This window comes from Rhinopithecus roxellana, chromosome 10 (assembly GCF_007565055.1).
Source record: "Rhinopithecus roxellana isolate Shanxi Qingling chromosome 10, ASM756505v1, whole genome shotgun sequence".
NCBI classification, from domain to species: Eukaryota; Metazoa; Chordata; class Mammalia; order Primates; family Cercopithecidae; genus Rhinopithecus; species Rhinopithecus roxellana.
This window is the reverse complement of record NC_044558.1, coordinates 23,340,230-23,364,387: the sequence shown is the minus strand read 5'-3', so window position 1 is coordinate 23,364,387 and position 24,158 is coordinate 23,340,230. Positions and strand designations below refer to the sequence as shown.

At 37.3% G+C, this 24,158-nt stretch overlaps 1 protein-coding gene across 3 annotated transcripts in view; it reads right to left on the bottom strand.

The window, feature by feature from the left end:
* The window catches only part of ANO4 (anoctamin 4), a 325,664-nt gene that overhangs the window by 12,521 nt on the left and 288,985 nt on the right, over window positions 1-24,158 (bottom strand). For all 3 annotated transcript variants that reach the window (XM_030939837.1, XM_030939838.1, XM_010357207.2), the window contains 7 exons: window positions 22,652-22,688; window positions 20,286-20,397; window positions 19,235-19,292; window positions 18,998-19,095; window positions 16,900-17,042; window positions 6,118-6,270; window positions 4,967-5,114 (listed from right to left, as the gene is read on the bottom strand). In XM_030939837.1, the coding sequence (XP_030795697.1) occupies window positions 4,967-5,114; window positions 6,118-6,270; window positions 16,900-17,042; window positions 18,998-19,095; window positions 19,235-19,292; window positions 20,286-20,397; window positions 22,652-22,688 (749 nt within the window). The remainder of the gene's footprint in view (window positions 1-4,966; window positions 5,115-6,117; window positions 6,271-16,899; window positions 17,043-18,997; window positions 19,096-19,234; window positions 19,293-20,285; window positions 20,398-22,651; window positions 22,689-24,158) is intronic.

The following is a 24,158-nucleotide window of genomic DNA, read 5'->3' as shown; positions in this document are numbered from 1 at the left end:
CTATAAGAGGAAGCAAATTCTACCATTAGGACACTGATCACCTTCTCTGTATCCAGTTCCCCGAAGACTCTGCTTCTCAGACGTCCCTGCAATTGTAAATGCCTATAACTGGCCTTTCCTTGTCAAACGGAACTCAGGTTGGGATGTGCTGGAAAGCCCTAGGCATGCTGAATCGGAACAAGTTGCTTGTTTTGGTTCTTGTCTTTTTCTGCAGAATCATCATACAGAACATCTCTACTCCAATTAATGTTTCAATGAAATAGGTAAAAAGCAGCATTACATGATGGGCATAAATTATATGTAAGCCATAGCTTCTTTTGTTGATGATACACATAAACACAGTTCCTCATTAGTGGTTTTATATGTTTATAGATATTCCCAAAATGTTCCAAATATGACTGGTGTGCATATGATCCCCTCTCCCCAACTCATATCTCATGCTACAGTCATGCTGGACTATATTCCCTGAAGGCTTCTGATGTTTTCATCCTCTGCTCGTTATCTTTTCTGTTAGAATTCCCTACCTCTTCTTTTACAAGTGGAAATGGTATTTATCCTTCAGTGGCCACCTGAAACACCACTCCTTCTAGGAAGACAACCTAATCATTCCAGTCACAATGTCTCACTCCTTTCCCTCTCTCTGTAGTACCATTATACTTAGTCCACCATTACCAGATTGCTTGTACTAGAGTTGGCAGCATAGATGTATGCCCTCTCCTTTGGACTGCAGTTTTTTGGGAGCAGAGTAGGTATCTTAGGTATTTATGTATCCTATGACTTAGGACAGTCTTACGCAGTGTAGGAATCCCATAAATATTGAATCGATCTGACTGGAGGAAACTAAAATATGAGATTCTATTGATCATTCTAGATTGAATGAGTAGATAAAATCAAGGATTTAATCATTCTGTCAATAATTCCACTCAAGAAAATGGACATTTTAAAAGTATGATAGCAAGCAGTACTCTCAGAATCATCTTTTCTACAAGTGTCTGAACAGTTTTACATATTGAACATTGTGGCAAACACATGCACTTACTGAGATAACAATGTTTGAAACTTTGGGTGAAATTAGCACTTAGATACATCCTGTATACATTTTTCTTTAAACAGTGTTTTACAGACAAAAGCTTGGGTTTTGGGGTCAAATCTTAGTTCTGCTGGTTTCTAGTCATGTAATAATGGCACGTTATATAACTTCTTCTTTTTTTTTTTTTTTTTTCCCGCAACAGGGCCTTGCTCTGTTGCTCAGGCTGGAGTGCAGTGGTGCGATCATGGCTCACTGCAGCTTTGACCTCCCAGGCTCAAACAATTCTCCCACCTCAGACTCCTGAATAGCTGGGCCTAAAGGCATGTGTCACTACACCTGATCTGTATAACTTCTTAAAGTGTCAGAAGTTCTCACCTCATAGGGTCATTGAGGGGATTAAATTAAATGATGAATGTGTAGCACGTGATACAGATCTTAGCCTATAAGTAAGATAAACGTGAGTGGTGATTATTCATTTTATTTATTTCTTGCATCTCGCAGGGGGTCAATAAATAATTACTGATTGAATGAATAAATAATGATCTTCAGATTCTCTTCATTAACACGTCTGGCATGATTTTTCCAAGGTGCTGAACACTAAACCAAAATGATGACATGAACACAGTTCTGAGAACACATGGGTTCTGCGTGTTACCTTTCTCAAGACAAATCACTGGCTTTATCATGACCTTAAAAAAAATGAACTAAGCTGAAGGGCCCATTTGTCAAGTCACTCATAGGTGAAAACAGATGGTCAGGGGGTGTGTAACATGCCTTAATCCAAATGGCAGCAGGCCTCCCCTACTACTCGCTGAAAAGGTAATTCGGAATGATGTCTCCCTTACCTACGAACTGTCTAGAACTGGACATGAAAATAAATGAGTGCCTTGATGATGATTACCTGTCACAGAGAGGGAGTAAGTTTTAGCAGAGTCTTTCTAAAGATCTGAGCTGTGGGAAGGGAAAGGTGTTCTGGGAACTGGTGAATAAAAAAGGCCCAGCACTGAAATGGAATATTCATGACCCCTCCTGCACTCTTACCTCACAGACCAGCCCCAAGGCTTTATCAAGACTAACGCTACTGTCCATTGGTTGTTCTGCTCCAAAACTCCATTCAGAAAATTTAAATTTAAATAAAACACCTGTCTCATTGGCCTATGCATGTAACGACAGTCATAAATCCCAGCTGAAAATGTGTCTTTAGTGCAAAGCATTAAATGTGTACCTAGTGTATGAACACACAGTTATCAGCTGTGTATGTCTTCCTTCCATATCATTGCCATAATTGGGGAAAAAATGGATGCTAGGCATTTCACTAATTCCTTTCACCTTTTGTAGACTGTTAGTTATTGCCAACATCTATTACCAAAATCAAATAGTCGAGGTGGTCATCAATTCAGGCAAGTGAGATTTCTCACACTTTGCTGTATAAAGTTCAGCTAGTGGCATGCAAGTGTCAACTCACCGACCCATTGTTATAGCAGGAAGGTCACAGGTAGTAGAGAGCCCATGTCTATCACTGGGTTTACTGGCAGGAATGCTATATGCTCTCACTGTGACCCACAACCAGCTCTCAATGAGACAGAGGGAGATGAGGCTACACTGATGATCAGGGAGAATTGAGAAGTACCAAGAAAAAAGTAACAGACAAAGGAAGGCTTTCCTGTGAATATAAAGTCATTTTTCTTAAAGGAGTGGTAGATGGCCTCTGTATGCACTTCCAAGAAAGATCTAGAAAATGTCTTATATAGGATAGTGCCATTTGGATTAGGATGCATATCTCTTCCACGTAACTTCTGAGATGACCACACACTCATTTAAATGTGAGAATTCTGCCGTAAAAGCCATTTGCCACTTATTGTTTTCAATCCTTTAATACATAAGAAAGGGATGAGCCAGCAATCACTGTACTACCCCAAAGGCTTATGACTTTCTATACCTTGACAATTCTGCTACTCTTATGAGTTAAGTAATTTCTAAAGCATTTCTAAATGGGAAAAAGAAAAAAAAAACCCTGAAAAGTAATAGAGTGGCCAGTGGGGCAGAAAATAAGATTCATGAAGAAACATACATAAATTTAATGATTTGAAAACATCAAAAATGACCAGGGGATTAGAAAACAAAAGGCAGATATATAAATTGAAAGTGGCAGAAGGCTAAGTCAAAGAGAAAGGTTAAAAAAGAAAGAAAGAAAAGAAAAGCTCTGAAGAGCCCAGTAAAATTGATATAAGGAGGCTGTCAGATACACTTTAATCACTGCGGACATTGTCTTAAATCTAATATGTTGTTAAAATTCTAAAGCCTTGATTTGCTATCAATTGTGCATAAAGGTTCCCATTTTATTTTTTGGTTCCCTGTAAAACAAGGTAGATTTCACCATATTTGAATTTGGGAAAGAACAGAAACACCACTGGGACGGAAACTCCAGGGGGTTTACTGTTACGGGAGACCCTCAAGGGCTGTGAGGTGCAGATGGAGAGTGAGTCGAGGTTCTACCTTCACATGGGCTCCCAGAGTTACTCTGCCTTGTGATTCTGGGCTTAACTTTTAAAAATCTTTTCCTGCTCCTCAAAGTGAAGATAATAATGCACGTCCCACTCCCAGGGCTGTTTTGAGAACCAAATCATATGTGAAAATGGTTTGAGTGAAGGTAAGCTTTTTTAGGCTAAGCCAAGCAGAGAACATCAACGATAATTGCAATTAGAAAGAAATGCCTAGGCAAAATAACGTGTCTTTAAATTTCTCTTAAAATGGGATGGTATGCTCACTGAAAGTTGCTAGATAATTAGTGTGGGTGACCACATGCTTATAGTAGTCAAGAACTTTATAGAAGCCTTTTCAAATAACTGGATTGTGAGCTTTATGACATTCCTCAATCATTCACGCCTTAGCCCATTTACGTAGGATTATTAATGAACTTGGACCCAGGCCAGGTTTGCATGAGTTCAGTTGATTGGATTTGGTGGCACTCAACTCCTTGGGGTCAATCAGCTACCATGGCTGCAGAGGACAAATCAATCTGGCTCAGGCTAGTAAACCAGGGCTGCTTGTGTAAGTAGACAGCAGCTCATGTAGGGTGATTTCTGGGTTATTAAGAAGACCCTGTGATCCCCAAACACACCTCACTCTGACCTATAGACATCTAAATCCCATAATAAGAATTTAATTATTTTGGCTTTAGCCAAACAGAGATTTTGAAAGTATGTTAAGACTTCTTGTCCTTTTTCCAAGGTACAGGAATGAAAGCTAGGGGATGTGTTATAATTTTGACTAGGCTTTATCTGACCATATGTAGATTGCCCTGGCTTTGCAAACCATTGAGGCAATGCCATAGAATTGATCCCCCTCCCAGGGAGTTTAGTCCATCCAACTTGCTTGGGGTAATATAGGCATTAGTCAGGTCAATACCCAGGAAAAAGTCTTTCACTTACTTATTCCACAAATACTTATTGAGGACCTACTGGCTACTCAGTACATAGTTCCATATTTCCTATGTAAGATCTGCAGAGTCTACACATAATGACACAATGTAAATCAGACTGTAACTGTCCTTTTGCAAACTCATAAAATGATATCACTATACACACATCATATACTACTTTTTTGATATACACATTAGCATATCACACATTTCTAAATTCATAGTGGGCAGAGGTCGGGGGTAGGGAAAATGATTAATTGCTACTCTTACACTGGATTTCATCTAAAACCTGTCTGACTTGTATGTCCTCCAACTCTTTGGTAGATGAGGACATGTTTTCTTTGGCTGACAGTGTTATTATTTATTATAAATCATAATTCCACCTTCCCTATCACAGGTCTCTCCTTCTGGGTATGTATTCCATATTCTCCAGTGCAAAGTCTTCTGTCTGAGTGTCCAACTTCAAAAAACGGCTAGGAAATAGAAATTGTATAATGGTTTTATAGCAAACTTACTTTTGCCCAGCTTCTCCTTGGCCTGCACAAGGTCCATACTTATAAGCATACACCAAGCGAGGGATAAAGTCAGATGTTATCGCTATGACAAATGCATTTGTAATAACAGAGAGAATTCCAATGCCTTCAAGAATTCCATACCAAATTCCTATTCAAATAGAAGTGTTGTGTTAGTTCCATACACAAAGCAGAGGTAATAATTATGAAAAAAATGGGAATTCATTTTTAAAAGTCCTTTTCATGGGTCCATTCTTCATCTTTCCAAATACTGACAGTTGCAACCAGGAGGAAGGATTTGTGCAAACAACGTGGCATTGAGGAAGTTTCTATGGGAGTGTCTATATGCTCATGACTTAATAGTCAGGATCAGACATGAGGCAGAGAATTCTGGTCAATGATAAGGCACCAAAATACCATCTGATAGGATCAGCACACATAATGTCAAGCCCCACCAGACCGGAAGCTCCTTAAGGGTATGGATAGCCTTCTGTTCATCTTTGTGGGCCTTGCCCATGACACACTGACCCAGGGTAGGTGCTCCCAGAATGTGTGTCTGTTTCACATGGAAGTTAAAAGACATCATTAGCAATAACATCCACATGCAATTCTCTTCCACACATATTGGCTGGGTGACTGCCTGCTCTGTGCCAAGCACTGGATGCAGAGATTAATAAAAGACAGACTTTGATCTCAGGCAACTCTCATTGGGGCTGCATCTGATTGAACTCAGCATCTCTAGTCAAATACCAAAGTTTACCTCTGCCATTAGAAACACTGGATTAGACTTCATGTAAATCAGGCAAACATTTAGGAAAGAATAAATCAAAGTTAAGCAAAGGGAAGATCTGTTTCAAAAAGAATGTAAGTGATAACAAATCTAAATTTTAGATTCAAGAATCTTAAGATAGAAATAATCAAATTGAGAAACAATTTAAGCACAAATTCTCTAGCACTGGAAATTACAAACTTCCAAATAGCAGCTTTACTTCTTGTCTAATATTATTTAAAACTAATATAATATTCTTTGCAAAAATTAGGTGAATTATCATACATGGAAACCATAATTAAAAAATCTGAAGTTTGTGGCTTTCAAAATTTTACCTGCCAGATGTTTAATATTTATTTTAAAAACATATGCAAATCCAACTTACCTATGTCTTTGGCCCTTGAAGCTAAAGGTCTCCTCCACTGTGTGACAAATTTGTAAGCATCAAGTCGAATTTCAATTATGTTATTCAGTAAGGCCAGAAGTGGTGCTAGGGGAAAAGCTGCCACAAAGATAGTTGTGAATCCAAACTGAAGAACTAGAAAAGAAAAAAGGAAAAATAACAGAGAGTATTGGTTTTCCATTCCTATTTTCAAAGGGATCATAATCTGGATACGTTATTGTCTTAAGTCCCATTTTTCCTAATACAGATGCACAGGGGACATCTCTTCCAGAAAGATGGCCAGGAGACTGGAAAAAGAGGCACTACCTGGGCCTGGAAGCAACGGAATCCTGGGAGCTATGAGATCTGGACCTAGGATCCAGATCTTGTATCCTAAATATCATTCTCTATCCAAAGGAATCAGTGTTCCTTGGAGGAAGGTTTGATTCCAGAGCTATGATGGTAGGAACAATACAAGAGAAGCCTGGGACATCTTGTGATGCCAGAAAGGAAGGAAACGCTCAAAAAACAATGGGGACATGCCAATAGGACACAGAACAAACTTGAAGGCACCCCTAATAGCCAAATCTGGAACAATTTGTATGAAACAATATTAATGATGAAAGCATGGGATTATAGCCCAAAGACTAAGTATCTAAGTCCAGACTGATGTAAATATATACTTATATAAATAAGTGATTAAATAAATAAATGGGAGATAAGGAGTGGCTCTTCCTTATGGTAGAATTCTAATTAATCAATATAGGAGGAATGATGAAAATTAAAAAATCACCATTAGTCAAACATCACAGGAATAACTTTTGTAGGCAAGAAATATCAAAGCAGGCTAAAATTAGTAAAGGAGAGTATACTGAAGAAACTAGGATAGTTGCAGATTCTCAAAGTATCTCCTCACACAATTTTTACTAATTACAAAGGGAAAAACAGTAACTTTTTAGCAGAGGAACCTGGAAAACATCTTTTTGTTTTTTGAGATGGAGTCGAGCTCTGTCACCCAGGCTAGAGTGTAGTGGCGCGATCTCGGCTCACTGCAACCTCCACCTCCTGGGTTCAAGTGATTCTCCTGCCTCAGCCTCCTGAGTAGCTGAGATTACAGGTACCCATCACCACGACCAGCTAATTTTTTGTATTTTTAGTAGATATAGGGTTTCCCTGTGTTGGCCAGGCTGATCTCAAACTCCTTGTGATCTGCCAGCCTCGGCCTCCCAAAGTGCTGGGATTATAAGTGTGAGTCACCGTGCCCAGCCAAAAACATCATTTTAACCAAGTGATCAAAGTTAATATCACCAGTAATATGACATAATGATGTTATACACCCCGATATGATGCACTGAGGAGGGTATAACATCATTTCTGTGGTATTCTTGCCAAAAATGAATAACTCCAACCCAATTATGCAAACACACGAGACAAATCTGAATTGAAGGAGCTTCTCCAAAACTACTGACAAATACTCTGCAAATATGTCAAGATCATGAAAAACAAAGACCGAGGAATTGTCATCGATCAAAAGGAACTAAGGAGACAACACATCTAAATGTAATGTTGGATCTTGGAAGTATTGTGAATAAGAAAAAAGTTATTACTGGGAAAATGCAAAATTCAAATAAGGTCTGTAGATTAGATAATAGCATTGTATTCTTAACTTTTCTAGTTTTAATAAATACGTAAGATATTAACATTATCAAAAGTAAGGTTAAAGTATAGAAACTACTCTTTTTTTGCAACTTTCAAAATAAAATTTGTTTTAAAAGGGGATGGTTTCTGATGCAAAACAACCAGTCATCATAATGGAAAATAAAAAAATAAAATTTACTGGGCATCATGGACGAAAAGTATTTGGCTGTTTGAATGACTATGTATATATACATATATGACTGTAAAAATAGTAAAAATATATTTACAAATTTGATTTTAGAAAGTAACAATAACAAAACAAGGATTACACATATATAGCATTTTCTATGTAAAAACAGGCATTGTTCTAATTACTTCATATACACTAACTCATTTAATTTTCATGACAACCTTATATGGTGGGTACTATTATCCTCATTTTACAGGTAAGGAAACTGAGGCACAAAGAGGTCAGGTAACTTGCCCAAAACAAGTAACTAAGAAGGGACTCTAATCTCAGTGGTGTAGCTCCAGAGTTCTGCAGAATCCATCTACCTCATCTTGGTTATTTTGCCACGTCCAGGTGTCCCCTGTCTTTGGTCACATTCACACTTGGTGCTTGTGCTAGATGGCTCTTTATGCACCAATAGATGTGGGCATTCTCTTCTCTTTCGACCTTGGTTTTATTTTTCTCTTGCCTTCTCTCTTTCTTTGGTAAGTCCATCTACTCCCATGACTTCATTATTATCTCTCTGATAAGGGTTCTCAATTCTCTATCTCTAACCCTGACTCTTTTCAGGGAATTTCCAGTTGTCTGTTATGCTACAGAAACAGCACTCCCCAAACCAATCTCTGAACCTCATCCTTGAACGTATTTATCCTTTTATGTCCCTCCTCCTTTCCTCCCTTCAGAATCAACTTGCATAAAAACCAGGTCTCGGCTAGCTTAGCCTTCAGAACCATTAGCCTCCTAGTCCTGACAATTACTCTTCAAAAATGTCTCTCATTTCTCCCTCTTCTGCCCTGTCCCCACTTGAGTTCAGACTCTGATTTTCTAACTGGCTTTTTTTGCCTCCAAACTTTCAGCTCCCTGCCCTATCATTCTGCTGTCAGTGTGTCTAAAATGTTGGTTCAACCCCATCACTCATCTCCCTACACAGAATATTTCAGTAGGTTCTCACTGGCTGCAGAATAAATCCCAAACTTTTCACCATGCCATTCAAGGATCTCAGTAAATTGACTCCAAGCAAACTTCCAAGCCTCATGTCCAAATACACCCCACAAAGAAAACAGGTTTCCCAAACAATCCTCTACTCCGGCTAAACCAGTAGCCGATTCTGATTTTATGGGGATACATCATATACGCACTTAGTGTTTCTATGACTACTTTGATAAAGTAGTCATTCTTCCTTCAAGAGTACACTCAAATGCACCCTCTTGAGTCTTCCGTAATTGTAATTAACTACTACCTCCTCTGTAGCTGCCACAACTCTGCTCACCACCATAAAACTTACTTTGTCTTGATTTTGTGGTGTTTTGCCTTTTCCCCCTTTTGCAGTGAGCTTCATGAAAGTAGAAACAGCAACTTCTTTATGTTTCTTTTTCCTACATACTCACTACAGGGGTTTTGTGTATGGGAAGGACTTGTCAGGTATCAAATAATGCTGGTTCAATGACTGACATGTAATTACAATGAAGAAAAGCCAGAACACAATGAAAACCTATCAGGTAGATATAAAACTGACAGAGATAATTCTTACAATCACTAACAGTACTGGATGTTATGGACAGAAAAATGCAACTAGAGTTTAGTTCTTTCAGGTTGTATTTATATTGAAAATAACTGCAAGTTTAAAAGGAAAATGTGTTTAGTTCATTGGTAGTTTTTGTTTATCTGATACCTAATGAGTTTCATTATCTAGTTAAATATTATGGCCTAAAATCAAACCAACTAATCATTTTTACATAGCACAAAGGTGACCCATATGATATTGGTCTTGAAGTGATTAACTGTGTAATGCCCATTAGCTGCTGCTTTTTTTTTTTTTTTGTCAAGGGAAGAGACTTGTACAATAGAGGTAGATTAATTTAAAAAAATTCTTTGGCAAAAAACTTTTAAATATTGGAAAGCATAAAGAATGATATAACAAACTTCCATATACCCATGGAAATGTTACTATTAACTCTTGGTAACATTTTGTCATACCTGCTTAATATCTTTTTATAAATAAAATAAATACTATATAGATAAAACTGAATTCTCCTCTATTTTTGCTCTTGAGTGGTTTCCTCTCCCTTCACAGAGACAATTGCTGACATGAGTTTTGCATGCATCCTTCCAGTTCATTTATATATATATATATATATATACACACACACACACACACACACACATAAATGCCCATATAGCAATAAATTATACATAGTGCATATATCATGTAAATAATTTTTGTGCCTAAACTTTACATAATGATATCATTATTTACAATTTTTTTGCCCTGTTCATATCACATGATAATTTTGAGATATTATCTTGATCTATATAGATCTAGTTAAACTTTTAACTGTTTTATATTCTAATATATAAGTTTACCTCCTTTTAATTTACCCCTTCTCGGACATTACCTCTTCAAATATCACTTTTCCTCTTTCTTTATTCCTTTCTGGGACTTCTATTACAAATATTTCAGCCTTTTTGGCTGTTTTGCATGTTTCTTACGTTTTCTGCTCTGTTTTTCTGTTCTTTTCTCTGGGCTTGTTTGGATTTTCTTTTTATTGACTTGTCTTCAAGTTCACTAATTTACTGTCTTATGTTGAGTCAATCTGCTATTTTTTTTTTCTTTATTTTTGAGGTGGAGTTTTGCTCTTGTTGCCCAGGCTAGAGTACAATAGCATGATCTCAGCTCACTGCAACCTCTGCCTCCTCTGTTCAAGTGATTCCCCTGCCTCAGCCTCCAGAGCAGCTGGGATTACAGGCGCACACCACCACACTAATTTTTGTGTTTGTAGTAGAGACAGGATTTCACCATGTTGGTCAGGCTGGTCTCGAACCCCTGACCTCAGATGATCCAACAACTTTGGCCTCCCAAAGTGTTGGGATTACAGTCGTGGGCCACCATATCCAGCCTCAATCTGCTATTAAACATATCAAATGAGTTCTTAATTCCAGATTTATATTTTGCAATTCTAGAATTATTTTTATAGATTTTAATTCTCTTTTAAAAGTCTCAATTTTTCAACCATTTTTGTCAATATTTTCTTCTATTTTTATATATAAATCATAGCTATTTGAACATCTCTGCGCTAAACCCAATTTCTGAATCATCTTTGGGTCTCCTTTTCCCTCTTATTAGTCACATTTTCTTGCCTTTTTGCATACCTAGTAATCTTTTTATTGTATGCCACACATGTAGAGGCTCTAGATCAAGGGTTAGCAAACTATGGCCTGTGGCCAAATTTGACCAATCATCTGATTTTCTTTTTTAACTGCCTGTGAGCTAAGAAGAGTTTTTATATTTTAAAAGGCTATATTTTAAATTGCTGTAAAAGTGTCTACATAATAGCCTTGATTGTGCCATTGGCTCAAAAAGCCAAAATTATTTACTATCTAGCTCTTTAGGAACAAATTTGTGATACTCCGCTCTTAGTGATGTTCTTTTCTACCATAAAGAATTCCTCCTGGTGATGTTAGGCAGATAAGAGAAATCACTTAAAGCTGGTCACAGATTAAGCTGGGCTAGTGCTGGCACAGAGTTTTTGTAAAGCTTAGTCCACCTTTGATTTGTTCTTGTTTCTTTGCTGTGATTGAGAACCTGGTGGGTCCCTATCTCCTTAGCTCTGAGAGGCAGTAAGAGGCTCAGTCCTGCCCTTTGAAAGGTTTTAAGGTTAGCTCTTCAGCCTCTTGCCCATCACATCCTCAAAGTGTTGTATTATTAAATAATTACTTTACATAATGATAAAAACATCAATTCAACAGTAAGTCAGAATAATCCAACTTGTATGTACAAAATAACCCAGTTTCAAAATATATAAAGCAAAAGTTGACAGAACTAAAAATAGAGTAAGATAAATCCACAATCATACTTGTGGATTTCAAGTATGTAACTAGTAGATAAGAGGCACAATATTTAACAAGGACTTAGAAGATCTGAAAAACACAATTAATCAATCTTGCTGAATTGACATAAAAATATAGAGCATTATACCAAACAACCAACTGCAGAACATACTTGAAACATATATCAACACAGATGGTATAAAGGAGCATAAGGTAAATCTTTATATATATATATAATCTTTATATATATACACACAATATCAAAAGACTGCAATAACATAGAGAATATCCTCTGATAACAGTGTAATTAAATTAGAATCAATGACAGCAATATATCCAAACTCTTTAGATGTTTTGATACTAATGCATTCCTTCAAAATGCATAGTCAAAAATAAATTACAAGGGAAATGGAAAATGTTTTGCTAATAAAATACAACATATGAAAACTTGTGGGACACAGCCAAAGCAGTATTTATAGAGAACATTATAGCGCTGAATCCCTATATTAGAAAAAAAGAAAATCTGAAAATCAGCATCTTGAGATGCTGAGAAAAAAAGTGAAACTAACCCCAAAGGGAGTAAAGGCAGGAAATAAAGATAAGAGCAGAAATGAATGAACCAGAAGGCAAAGGCGTAGTAAAGAAAAATCAACAAAGCCCAAAGTTAGTTTTTCTTTTGAAAAGATTGATAAACCTTTAGGGTGCTGTTTTAAAAAAGGGAGAAAAGCACAAACTATGAAGTTATAAGTAAAAGAAAGGGTGTCACTATATACCCTAGATATATAAAAAGTTAATAAGGAGATATATAAACAATTTTATGCTACTAAGTTTGAAAACTTAGATGAAATGAACAAATTTCTTGAAAAGACACACAACTAATACACAACTTATGAAAACAGATGCTAGAAGAAATAAAAACTGAAATAGTCCTATATCTATCAAGTAAAATAAATCTATAATTAAAGTTCTTCCCATGAAGAAAATTTCAGGTCCTGCTACTTCATTGTAAATTATTCCAAGTATGTAAGAAAGAAATAATAGTAATCTTATGTAAACTGTTTAAGAGAAAAAATTACCCAATCATTTTAAAGGACTATCATAAAAATGATACCCAAGTCTGAATGAAACATTACAAGAAAGAAAAACTACACTATAACATCTTCCATGAATTTGTGTATAAATATCAGAAGCAAAATATCAGCAAATTGAACTTGGTAATTAAAAAAATGCATCATGACCCAAGTGGAGATTTTTTTCCAAGTTTGCTAGGTTACTTTAACAACTTTTTAACAACAAAAAATAATCAATGAAATCCACTATATTAGTAACATTTTTAAAAAAATCACATAATCATTTCAATAGATTCAGAAAAATGACATGATATAATACTAATCATGATAATAACTCTCAGCTTCTTTAAGGAAACAATAAAAAGTATGTACAAAACAATACAGCTAGCACCACACTTAACGGTAACATACTGAACATTTTCCCCCTCAGGTCGGAAACAATGATGTCCAGTATCACCAGTTTTATCCAGCATTATATAAAAGGTCTTAGTGCATTTAGGCAAGAACAAAAAAATATATACATAATGACTAAAAAGGAAAATGTAAAGTTATCATTATATGTGGATGATATAATTATGTATATACAGGTAGAAAATCTCAAAAAATATATAAGCAACTATAATTGATACTAGATGCTAGCAAGTTTGCATAAGCAAACATACAAAACAACAATATTTCTATATATTTAATATTAATAACAAAACATTAGAAAATAAAACAATAAAAACATCATTTGCAGTTGCAAAGATTCCTAAGGTGCCTAGAAATTAATCTAAGTTTTACATAACCTATATACTAAAATCTACAAAAAGTATTGCTGATAAAAATGTAAAAAGACATAAATAAATGCAAAGATATACCATTTTCATGGATTGAGAAAACATCAAATATCTTCAAATTGATGTAGGAATTCAATTTAATCCCAACTAATATTTCAGTAAGATTTTTATAGAAATTAGAAATCTGATTCTAAAACTTATACGGCAACAATTTTGAAGAAGAACAAAACTGAAATTTCTTTTCATTTAAAGACACCAATAAGAAAATGAGAAGTCAAGCCAATAACTGAGAAATGACATTTAACTTGCAACATATATATCTGACAAATGATTGATATCCAGAATATATAAATCACAAATCACTAAGGAAAAGACATAGATACCCACACACACACAAAATGGGCTTGAATATAAATTCACAAGAGTTTATCCAAATGACTATAAGCATATGAAAAGCTGCTCAGCATTATTAGTTATTATAAAATTTCAAGTTAAAATCATGATGAGATACTGCTACATACCAACCCAAATGGCTAAAATACGAACACAAGTTTTAGTAAGTTTATGGAATAACTGGAGCTGTTCTACTGTTAGCCAGAGTATAAACTGGCACAACCCGGTTTTGAAGACTGTTTTCAAGTGTTTATTAAAGACAAACAAATGCATATCTATGGCCTCCTAACTCCACTCTTACGTAAATTTTTAATAAAAACATCTACGCATGTTAATCAAAACACATGTACAAAAATGTTCATAAAGGTATTATTTATAAGAGCTTAAATTTGGAAACAACACAAGTGTCTATCAGCAGTAGAATGGATGGATAAATAATAGCACTTTTTTTTTTTTTTTGAGATGGAGTTTTGCTCTGTTTCCCAGGCTGGAGTACAATGGTGGAATCTTGGCTCACTGCAACCTCTGCCTCCCAGGTTCAGGCATTTCTCCTGCCTCAGCCTCCCAAGTAGCTGGGATTACATACACCTGCCACTGCACCCAGCTAATTTTTGTATTTTTCAGTACAAACGGGGTTTCGCCACATTGGCCAGGCTGATCTTGAACTTGTGACCTCAGGTGATCCACCTGCCTTGACCTCCCAAAGTGTTAGGATTACAGGGGTGAGCCACCACGCCTGGCCAATAATAGTATATTATTATTCAGGAGCCTAGAAGATCTGCAAACTCACAAAATAGCTCATCTATTGGCACACTGATGTCTTCACTTCTACAAGTAAATTTGCCTTTGTCTTTTCCTGACTCAAGCTTGGCAGAGGCTTTGCTTTTGTCAAAATGCAGTTACCTAGCACATTATTTTTTAGAGTGCTCAAGAGTACATTTCATGATATGTGGAGGATTGAGGGATTGATGGTGGTATGGGGGTCTGTGTGCTGTGTCAGAGCAGCAGGGGACAAAGTTGGGGCTCATCTGGGAGTGGAAATGCAAAACAACAAAACAAAACAAAACAAACAAATAAAAAACCGCACATGACTAAGGAAAGATAGGGTGGGTGTCAAAGACAAACGGCCTGTTTCATAATTTGGCTCCTGGTCTACATTCTAGGAATACTATGCAGCAATAAAATGAAGTTCTACTACCTGTAGCAACATGGGAGAATGTTAGAAAGATAATATTGAATGAAACAAGCCAACTACAAAAGAGTATGTACTCGACAATTCCATTTAAATGGAGAATAACAAAGGTAAATTAATGTATGGTATTAGAAGTCAGGAAAGTGGTTAGAGAGGGTTTAATAAATGGAAGAGGGGACAAAGAAGTCTTCTTTGATAATGATAATAATCTATTTCTTGATCTAGCTCACTGGATAGCAACATTTCCCAGAAATAAAGAACCAAAAGGTAAATATTTCAGGCTTTGCAGACCAGACACTTTCTGACACAGCTACCCAACTCTACTATTGCAGTGCCAAAGCAGCCACAAATAATATGTAAATAAATGGGAGTTGCTGTGTTCCAATAAAACTTTATTTACAAAAACAGGCAGTGGACTGAATCTGACCTGCAGGCAATAGTTTGCCAACCTCTCAGCTACATAGATTTGGTTACATTTTTCTGAAAATTTGTAAAAATTAATTGATCTCTACACTTATGTACACCTTTTCACTATTATACTTCAGTGAATACATTTTAAAGTATATAACAAAGTGGGGAAGTCATTAAGGAAATAGCAAAAACAAAAGAACAGACTTGAGCAGTTAGAACTCATCAGTCTGCTTGTGATAATTCTGAGATTTGTTCTGTGCTGCAAAGATATTTCAGTATTTGGAGTACTACCAAATTCTAGCCACATAAAACGTTGTTTTTATACACTCAATATACCAACATTATTGTTCATTGTCTTCTTTATGGGAGAAGAATCCATTAAGGGATCTCAAAATGGTTAGTTCTCTTAATGAATTATCTTTATTAAGTTTTATTTTTAATGTACAAATTGATTTCTTCCCCAGGTTATATCATTCTGCCATTCTATAATTGAAACTCTAAAGACATAAGTAGATACTTAGAACATACGCAATTTAAGAAACATTAAGTATCAATTCTACTAATACTTTAAATTTCAAATTTGCCCACAAAAAACTGCTTCCTTTAGAAGAAATGGATCTTGCCCAGCCCTTCCCTCATTTCCGCTCCTATGTTAGAGCTTAAAATGAAAAGAAATATATACATATTCAATTTAATAATGAAAGAAAATATATATACTTAATTTATCTAAGATATTTTATTTGTCTTTCCTTCTAGAAGACAAAAAGAATAAGAGAATAATAGTGATATAAGTAACATGTACTATGTATACAATGAGGTAGGCATTGCTCTAAGTCATGTTCATGCATTAACTCATTTAATCAACACAAAGACTCTATGAAATGGTTCCTCTTATTATTATTCCCACTTTAAAGATGAGGAAACTGAGATAAAGAGAGATTAAGTAATTGCCCAAGGTTTCACAGTTAATAAATGATAGGGCTAGGATTTGAACCCAGATAATTTACTTCCAAAGCCCATGGTCTTAGATACATGCTAAGAGAAATTGCTTTGCTTTGATTCTAGAGAAATCTGATTCTGTAAATGTAAGAGTAGCATAGTTTAAGCAGGACATGCCTTCCTCTCTGTTTGGCTTAGGAATTCCTATGCACTGAGGACCTTGATGATAATGAGTATATGTTTAGTGGAATATATCTGGAGATCTAAAATTTATAATTAATAAAATAAAGTAGAATATATCCATACTCATTTCTAAGTATTCATCGAAGAGTCCGTAGGCATTCATCGGCTGAAGGTTATAGTCCTTTTCCCATTGTGGGAATCTTATTTTCCTTTCAGGTCCATGTTCTTGTCGTACTTTTCTTCTAGTCCACCAATTCTGAATTAACCTGGGCAAAAAGATCAAATTCTTACAAAAATGTAACTGATCATATGACTTAGGTAATGAGAAAGAGGAGAGTTTGAATATAGAAACATAGTTTGAAAAAATTCAGGACAGGCTATCAAAGAAATAAAGCCTCAGGTTGGTAAGAAAATAACAATGGAGTCTATACTTCAAGTATTTCTATTAGCAAGTAAACAGAATGACTGATGAACTTATTTTAATCATTCATGAAACTGTCTCATATTGGACATTGCCTGTGAGGGTTGAATAGAGGACTGAGAATATCTATAAATGGATATCCCAGTACAAAGGCAATACCAAGACATCTTGAGGAGTATCTGGCTTAAGTGGCTTAATTTAGGACCCTTGAGCAGTCTTGCCACATGGGTGCTGAACTGCATGCTCTGACGTCAGGGGCCTAAAGATCTGCAAACCCACAAAATGCTTCCTCTCTTGGTGCACAGACACCTGCAGTTCTGCAGCTGTACTTGCTTGCTTTTGGCTTGAGCTCTCCACAGGGGCTCTGACTCCCAGTAACTTGCATCTGGCATTGGTAAGGCTAGCACAGGAACCCTTAGCAGTGTTCAGGAGTGCATTTTGTAATATGAGAAAGCATTGAGGAAATGAGACGGTGGAGGCAGGTCTGTGTTCTGTGCAGTACAAGGAAAAAGTTGAAGGATATCCAGGAGTAGAAGTGCCAAAAAACAAAACACATGGGAAATGAAGCAAATAAAGGGATGAATATCAAAGACAAACTGCCTACTTTACAGTTTTGCTCTATGTCTTTATTACTAGAAGATAAAATATAATTCTCTTGATGTCTATGACATTTTAATTGTGGTTTATGTCTTAATGTAGAACATAATGCTGATAATTTTTGTTTTATGTTTTATTTTTAAAAAGTTTTTATAGAAAACATCAAATACTTGGAACAAGATTTCTTTTTCTTTCTTTCTTCTTATTTTTGAGACAGAGTCTCGCCCTGTTCCCCAGGCTGGAGTGCAGTGGCCCGATCTCGGCTCACTGCAAGCTCCGCCTCCTGGTTTCACACCATTCTCCTGCCTCAGCCTCCCGAGTAGCTGGGACTACAGGCACCCGCCACCATGCCCGGCTAATTTTTTGTATTTTCAGTACAGGTGGGGTTTCACTGTGTTAGTCATGATGGTCTTGATCTCCTGACCTCGTGATCCGCCCACCTTGGCCTCCCAAAGTGCTGAAATTACAGGCATGAGCCACTGTGCCCTGCCTGGAATAAGATTTCTAAAAATAAATCTAAGAACAGAAAATTACTGGCTTTGGTTCTGACAGAGAGCTAAGAAAAGACTTTCTGAAATGAACCAAGTTCCCGCTAATTGTTCTGGCTGAGTGGTCCTCCCTGAAACCTTGAGTTTTCTTTGTCTCTACAGAGACATTGAGCTGACATGGAAACCAATAGGTGTGGAATTAAAGCAGAAATAGAAGCATTGTTGATTTATGTCCCTATTAAAACTTAACTGACCAGAACTGAGCAAACACAGCAGAATTCAAGGTTATCCTTACCAAGTTGACGCAAGTTTTTGCTCATTGTTGTCAACATGTTATCACCAGGTTTACCATGGGGATGGGAGAGTGGAGATGTAGTTAATGTGTCATACATAGCTGAGGACTTGCAATGCTGGAGCCCAAAAGGTCAGAGGTATCATTTAAAGTGGCTCACAAGCAAGTATCCAATACTTAGGGGCCTACAGAGGCTCCTTAAAGAATATTCACGTTTGTTCACGTGAATTGTGCTAAATCTCCCAGAAGAGCCAATGTTTATGATTTTCATGGCTGCCTTTGGATGTCTAAATGTGAGCACTTAGTTCCAGGTGCACGCACTGGCTTGATTGCTGAGTCTGCATTGCTTATCTTACTTGCCACACCTAGAAAAGCCAATAATGAGCAATGCTGCCTCTCAATTATTGATACTAAGGTACTTACGGGTAGCCAAGTTCCATGAAATTATTCCAGGTCTGCTTTAGCACCATTATAATACCCATTTGCATACACAGATCAATAAGGCATCCACTAGGGTGGCACTGCAAGATAAGCAAACACAGAAATTCCAGAATCAATGGAGAGGAAGAAAGGGTGTCTGGTTTCTAATCTACACAAAGTTGCCCTAAGGCTGTTTAATGCAAGTCTGTTGCAAACAAGGAATGATGGGAGAATACAGACCTCTTCTAGTCTCCACCTGTTTATCAGCCTCAAGTAGGCACCTGGGTGTCCTGTAAATCTTCAACACACAAAGAAAAACAAGCCATTAGTGCTCTAGGTCCAAGCTTTCAGTGAATATTACATTTAGTTTAGCACATTCTCCAATGTGAGTGACTGCTACAATAAGTAGTAGGTCTGGGGGAATTAGGAAACCCTCCAGATCTGTCACAACCAGAGCTTCTGGAATTCTCCAGGGGACATTTCTCTTCTGGCCTTTCTGTCAGGCTGCCTAATGCAGAAGCCAGTTCTTGCTGCTTGCTGTGGACTTTTAACATTTTCTGCTGCATATCAATTGCTCTGGCCTGCGTAAGCAGAAGTTTAACTCCTGGATTTAAACACATTTGATCTTTCTGAGTAATAGTCATGCTGTTAAAAAAAATTATTGAACTATTTTCCTAGAGTTTTGTGCTGTTGGAATAGCTAGAAATGAAGGAGAGACTGCTGTGTTGATCTCACCAAAACCCTATACCTGGCCCTTCCTGGGTTCCTGTCTCCTCTGAAACGCCTCCAGAAGTCAGGGAATTCACGCGACATTACCACTACACAGGGAATCTTTCCCAAATCCTCATAACTGCTGGATTTAAAAGTTACCCTGGCATCCCATTTCTGCCCCCTTTCCTGTCAGGATGTCCTTCTCTTTTCAGGGAAGTCAGGAATCCAGAACATGCTGCAGCCCCCTTTCCGTTTTGCCACCTGCTGTCATAGGTGTGAAAGCCAGGGCCCTGATTCAGGTGCAGACAGAGGCCATAAGTTTTCAATGCATCATTCACATGCTCAAACTATTTACCTCTGCTTATCTTAGCAACAAAATGTGCACAGGCAGTTTTGAGTGGAGATGATTTCCCTGGGATGCCAGGTGGTTTGAGATTTGGGAAGGGAAGGGAGGAGGATGCTCTTCCCTTTTGACACTTTGTATAAATCACCCTAAGGGAGGCTTTTTGTACCCACGGGTCAGTGACCTCTAAGTGTTCTGTCCTCAGCTTGGGGAGGTGTGCAGGGGTCAGGTTCTTACCTTCCGAGGAAGAATGCGATGTAAAATGTGGAGCTGTTCAGATTAACGAACTGAAAAAGAAACATTTTCAGGGTGAAGCTGTTCTCCCACTCAGACTCTGTGCGAGGCTGTTCTGTGGACAAAAGGTGAGCAGAGTTTGAAAGGCTGAATCGCATCCCCTCTCAACTCCCTCTCTTCCCCTCCCCACACACACAGGGTGGGGACACAGGAGTCCTGAGGAGGCTGCAGGAGACTCCAGTTTACCCACAGACGGCATGTGATGGAACAGACCACCCATAGGATCCTCAAGCTCACGGACCAGACCCAACAAGGGTCTCATGGGAAGTGGCTATGGAAGAATCTGAGAGGACTGAATACCTAGTCTGTTCCACTCTTACAGGATACCCGGAGAGCCAGCAGCAGAGACAGCCAGGCTGTCGAGGCCTCATTCCCAGTTCTGGCTCTCTGCAGTAGCGTTTTCTTTTCCTGTTAGTCTATGCAGGCTTAGTTCCTCTTAGCTCCAAGGAGTTCCTTGGTCTCAACTTCTAGTTCTCATATTATACCAACCTACTGCTTAAGAGGGAGTCAAATCCATATCATAGAATGCTAAGAGCATTTGACTCTCCTTCGCCTTTACCCTTATCCCCCATTTTCCATTCTCATGGACAAATATCAAGGAGGTGGCATCATCTTTAGAGCTTTTACTACATATCACCATCTGTGTCTTATAATTTCCTGACCTCAGTCAGGGGCCAATTCTCATCTCCACATATTTTAACATCCATAAAGCAAATGCTCTCTGGACATAATGGTGTGAACCAAAACATGGATCCATTTGCCCTCAAGACCAAACCTCCAGCTAGAAATCTCATGTCAAACGCACTTATCCTTTCATAGGAGCTACATTCTAGGAGTAAGCAATGTCTAAGAAAAGATATTTAATACAATAGCATTTTGTCTGCTTCCACATTCCCTGAGCTTCTAATTTCTCATTTAATACTTCACTCCATCAATTCATTTTCCATAAATTAGAACTCAAAATGCTTTCTGGGAGCATATCTGAGAAGGGAAGGGAGAATGAAAGAGAATCTGATTTAAAATGGTTTAAAATTTCAGTTTCAGGAAAGGCCATACTGATACTGTTGCTGAGACCCACAAAGACACAGGATTCTTAAAGGGTTTTCTTAAAGGGTTTCACTTCTGCTACTGAACTCCTGGTTACATGGAAAGGTCTCCTGGTCGCTGGCTAGGTTCCCAGGTGTCCCCACCATGGATGGACTAGGACTGCAACTCCACTGGCATTTTTGCTAGCCTGGATCAAGCTACCACAGGGTACATTGTCTACCAATGGGCAGTTATCTCTTCCATGGACATAAACCTCTTTCTATCTTTTTGGGCAAGAACTGGTGGTGATGGAAGATTTCAATGACATTAAAAGAGATAAGGTAAAGTGCTTAGCTCTGTATCCAGCACATAGAAAGTTTCAATAAATGCTATCTATTATCATAATGATGATTAAAAATAGGAACACTTTTGTGAGTTTTTTCTCCTCTGGACAAGCTTCTTACGGAATGCATTAAAGCAAGTTATGGATGGGAGCATGTAATTTTCTCAAACTGCATAGAGCACAATGACCAATACCTTGTTAATAAAATTGGGACAATTTCTTTATTTTGAAGATGCAATAAATGTACAAGTTATAACTGGCTACCAGATTGTTCTGGAGTGCAGTGGCATGATCATGACTCACTGCAGCCTTGACCTCCTGGGCTCAGGCAATCCTCCTGCCTCAGTCTCAGGAGTAGCTGGGACTACAGGTACGTGCCACCATGCCTGGCTAATTTTTAAATTTTTTTTTGTAGAGACAAGTCTTGTTATTTTATCCAGGCTGGTCTTGAACTCCTGGACTCAAGGAATCCTCCTGCCAAGGCTTCCCAAAGTGCTGGGATTACAGATGTGAGCCACCATGCCTGGCCTTCCAGTCTTCAAAGAAACTAACTTTGCTGTGAGTTTATATCCCATAAAAACTTGATACATTTTTAATTAAACACAAAATATAGGCAATAGCAAATGAACACTTTCCTAAATTATATTGGATACTTTATACAAATGTACTTTAGTAATGTTATTTTTTGTGCACAAAGAGAAAATCTACCTTCAATTACATTAGCTCAAGACAGATAATGTTTGTGACAGATTTTAAAGCTTTATATAGAAAAATTACTAGATATATTTAAATTATTCTGTTGAAGGCAAACAAAAAAAATGTTGTATGAATTTGAAAATAAAGGGAATATTTCTTTCCAGCAGTATTAGAGAAAGGATTCTTTGAAACATACTTTCCAGACCACAGTGCAGTACTGTGAAATACAAAGGATTCCACTCACCTAAATTCGTCAGAAGCAGGGCAACTTTTTCATAGAGCTGTAAAATAAATTTCATGTATTTAATAAATGAACTGCACTTGTTATAAAATCTACAACCACAAAGGAAATAGGTAATCAAATCACAAGTCAAAATAATTTCATTAAGCATCCATTGCTCAACCAATGAAAACATTGTGTATAGAAATCTCAGACTCTTGAAGTCCACTGGTAATGGAGATCGGTGTAATTTTCAGGGTAAGAAAGAAATGTACAAGGTCCTATCTAACTATTTATAAAATCTCACTTCTTATTTTGGGGCAAATAATTTTATGGCAACAAGGCTAGCTGCTATTCATTACCAGCTTTCTAGGCAATGCTGGGCAGTCATAATATTGCTGAGCCTCTGCAACTTGAATGCAAAATCTCTAAGCCCGCTTCTGACGGTAAGATTCTGCAACCCTGTTCTTTATGGACTGCTGTAAACTCTAGATTACAGCATTCAAAACACTGAAGTGATTAAACATTACTGGAAATTCCCAGAGCTTATGGTACTCCACTTTTCCATTGGTGGACCAGATGCCTCCTTAACTCATGCATCCTTAACTCACCCAGCCATCTGGTCAATAGATGGTTCTGAGGGTGGGGTATGTGTATGCATGTGTGTATGTGTGTTTGTGTGTACGTGTGTGCACTGGGGAGCAGAGAGTATAGTCAAGGGTAAATCCAGCTCTAGGAGATTCCCCAGAGTGGGTATAACTGAAAGATCAAGTGCTGTTTCTAAAACAAAAGACCAAAAGGGAAAATGAAAAGGAAAAGTAGTTTAATAGACTGGAATGATATGAAGATTAAGAACACATTTAAAGTAGTGCAAACACACTGGTTAAAATTGCCCAGGCTGGAATTACAGCTTGACCATCCAGCAAGCTACAGGACTTGGGCAAGTTCCTTATCTCTTCTTCAGACCATCCTTTTCTTTATATGTGGGCAGGAAGGGTATTGAACTCACTGACCTTCCTGTCCTGCTTAATTTTTGAATTCTCTTATCTGAGATTTCTGCTAATTACAGAAATAAACAACATAATCTGTATGTATGCCTCCAAACTTTCAGCAACAGCTATGGTTTGCTATATTAGGATATATTAAGATGGCCATAGGACCAAATCTTGTGTCTAGAAATCTCAGACTCTTGGAGTCCAACGGTAATGGAGATTGGTGTCATTTTCCATAAGAAACCTTGTGGCACAGGTAGTCATACCCATTTAATCATAAAAATAATATCCTCATAAACAACAGATAAGAACAGATGTTCTAATCAAATATATTTTACTATTACAATGTATTACAAAGGCACTGTAACATTCCAATTATTTAATTATGTAATTATCAGGGAAAGTTAATTTGACTGATGAGACAACCTTTCTCAAAAATACAATTCTTGATTAACTGGTTTATCTTTTATATCTTTCACAATGATGTCTATTTGTCACAGTACCTCGCTTTGCACACTTGTCTAAAAGGCCCTCGGAGC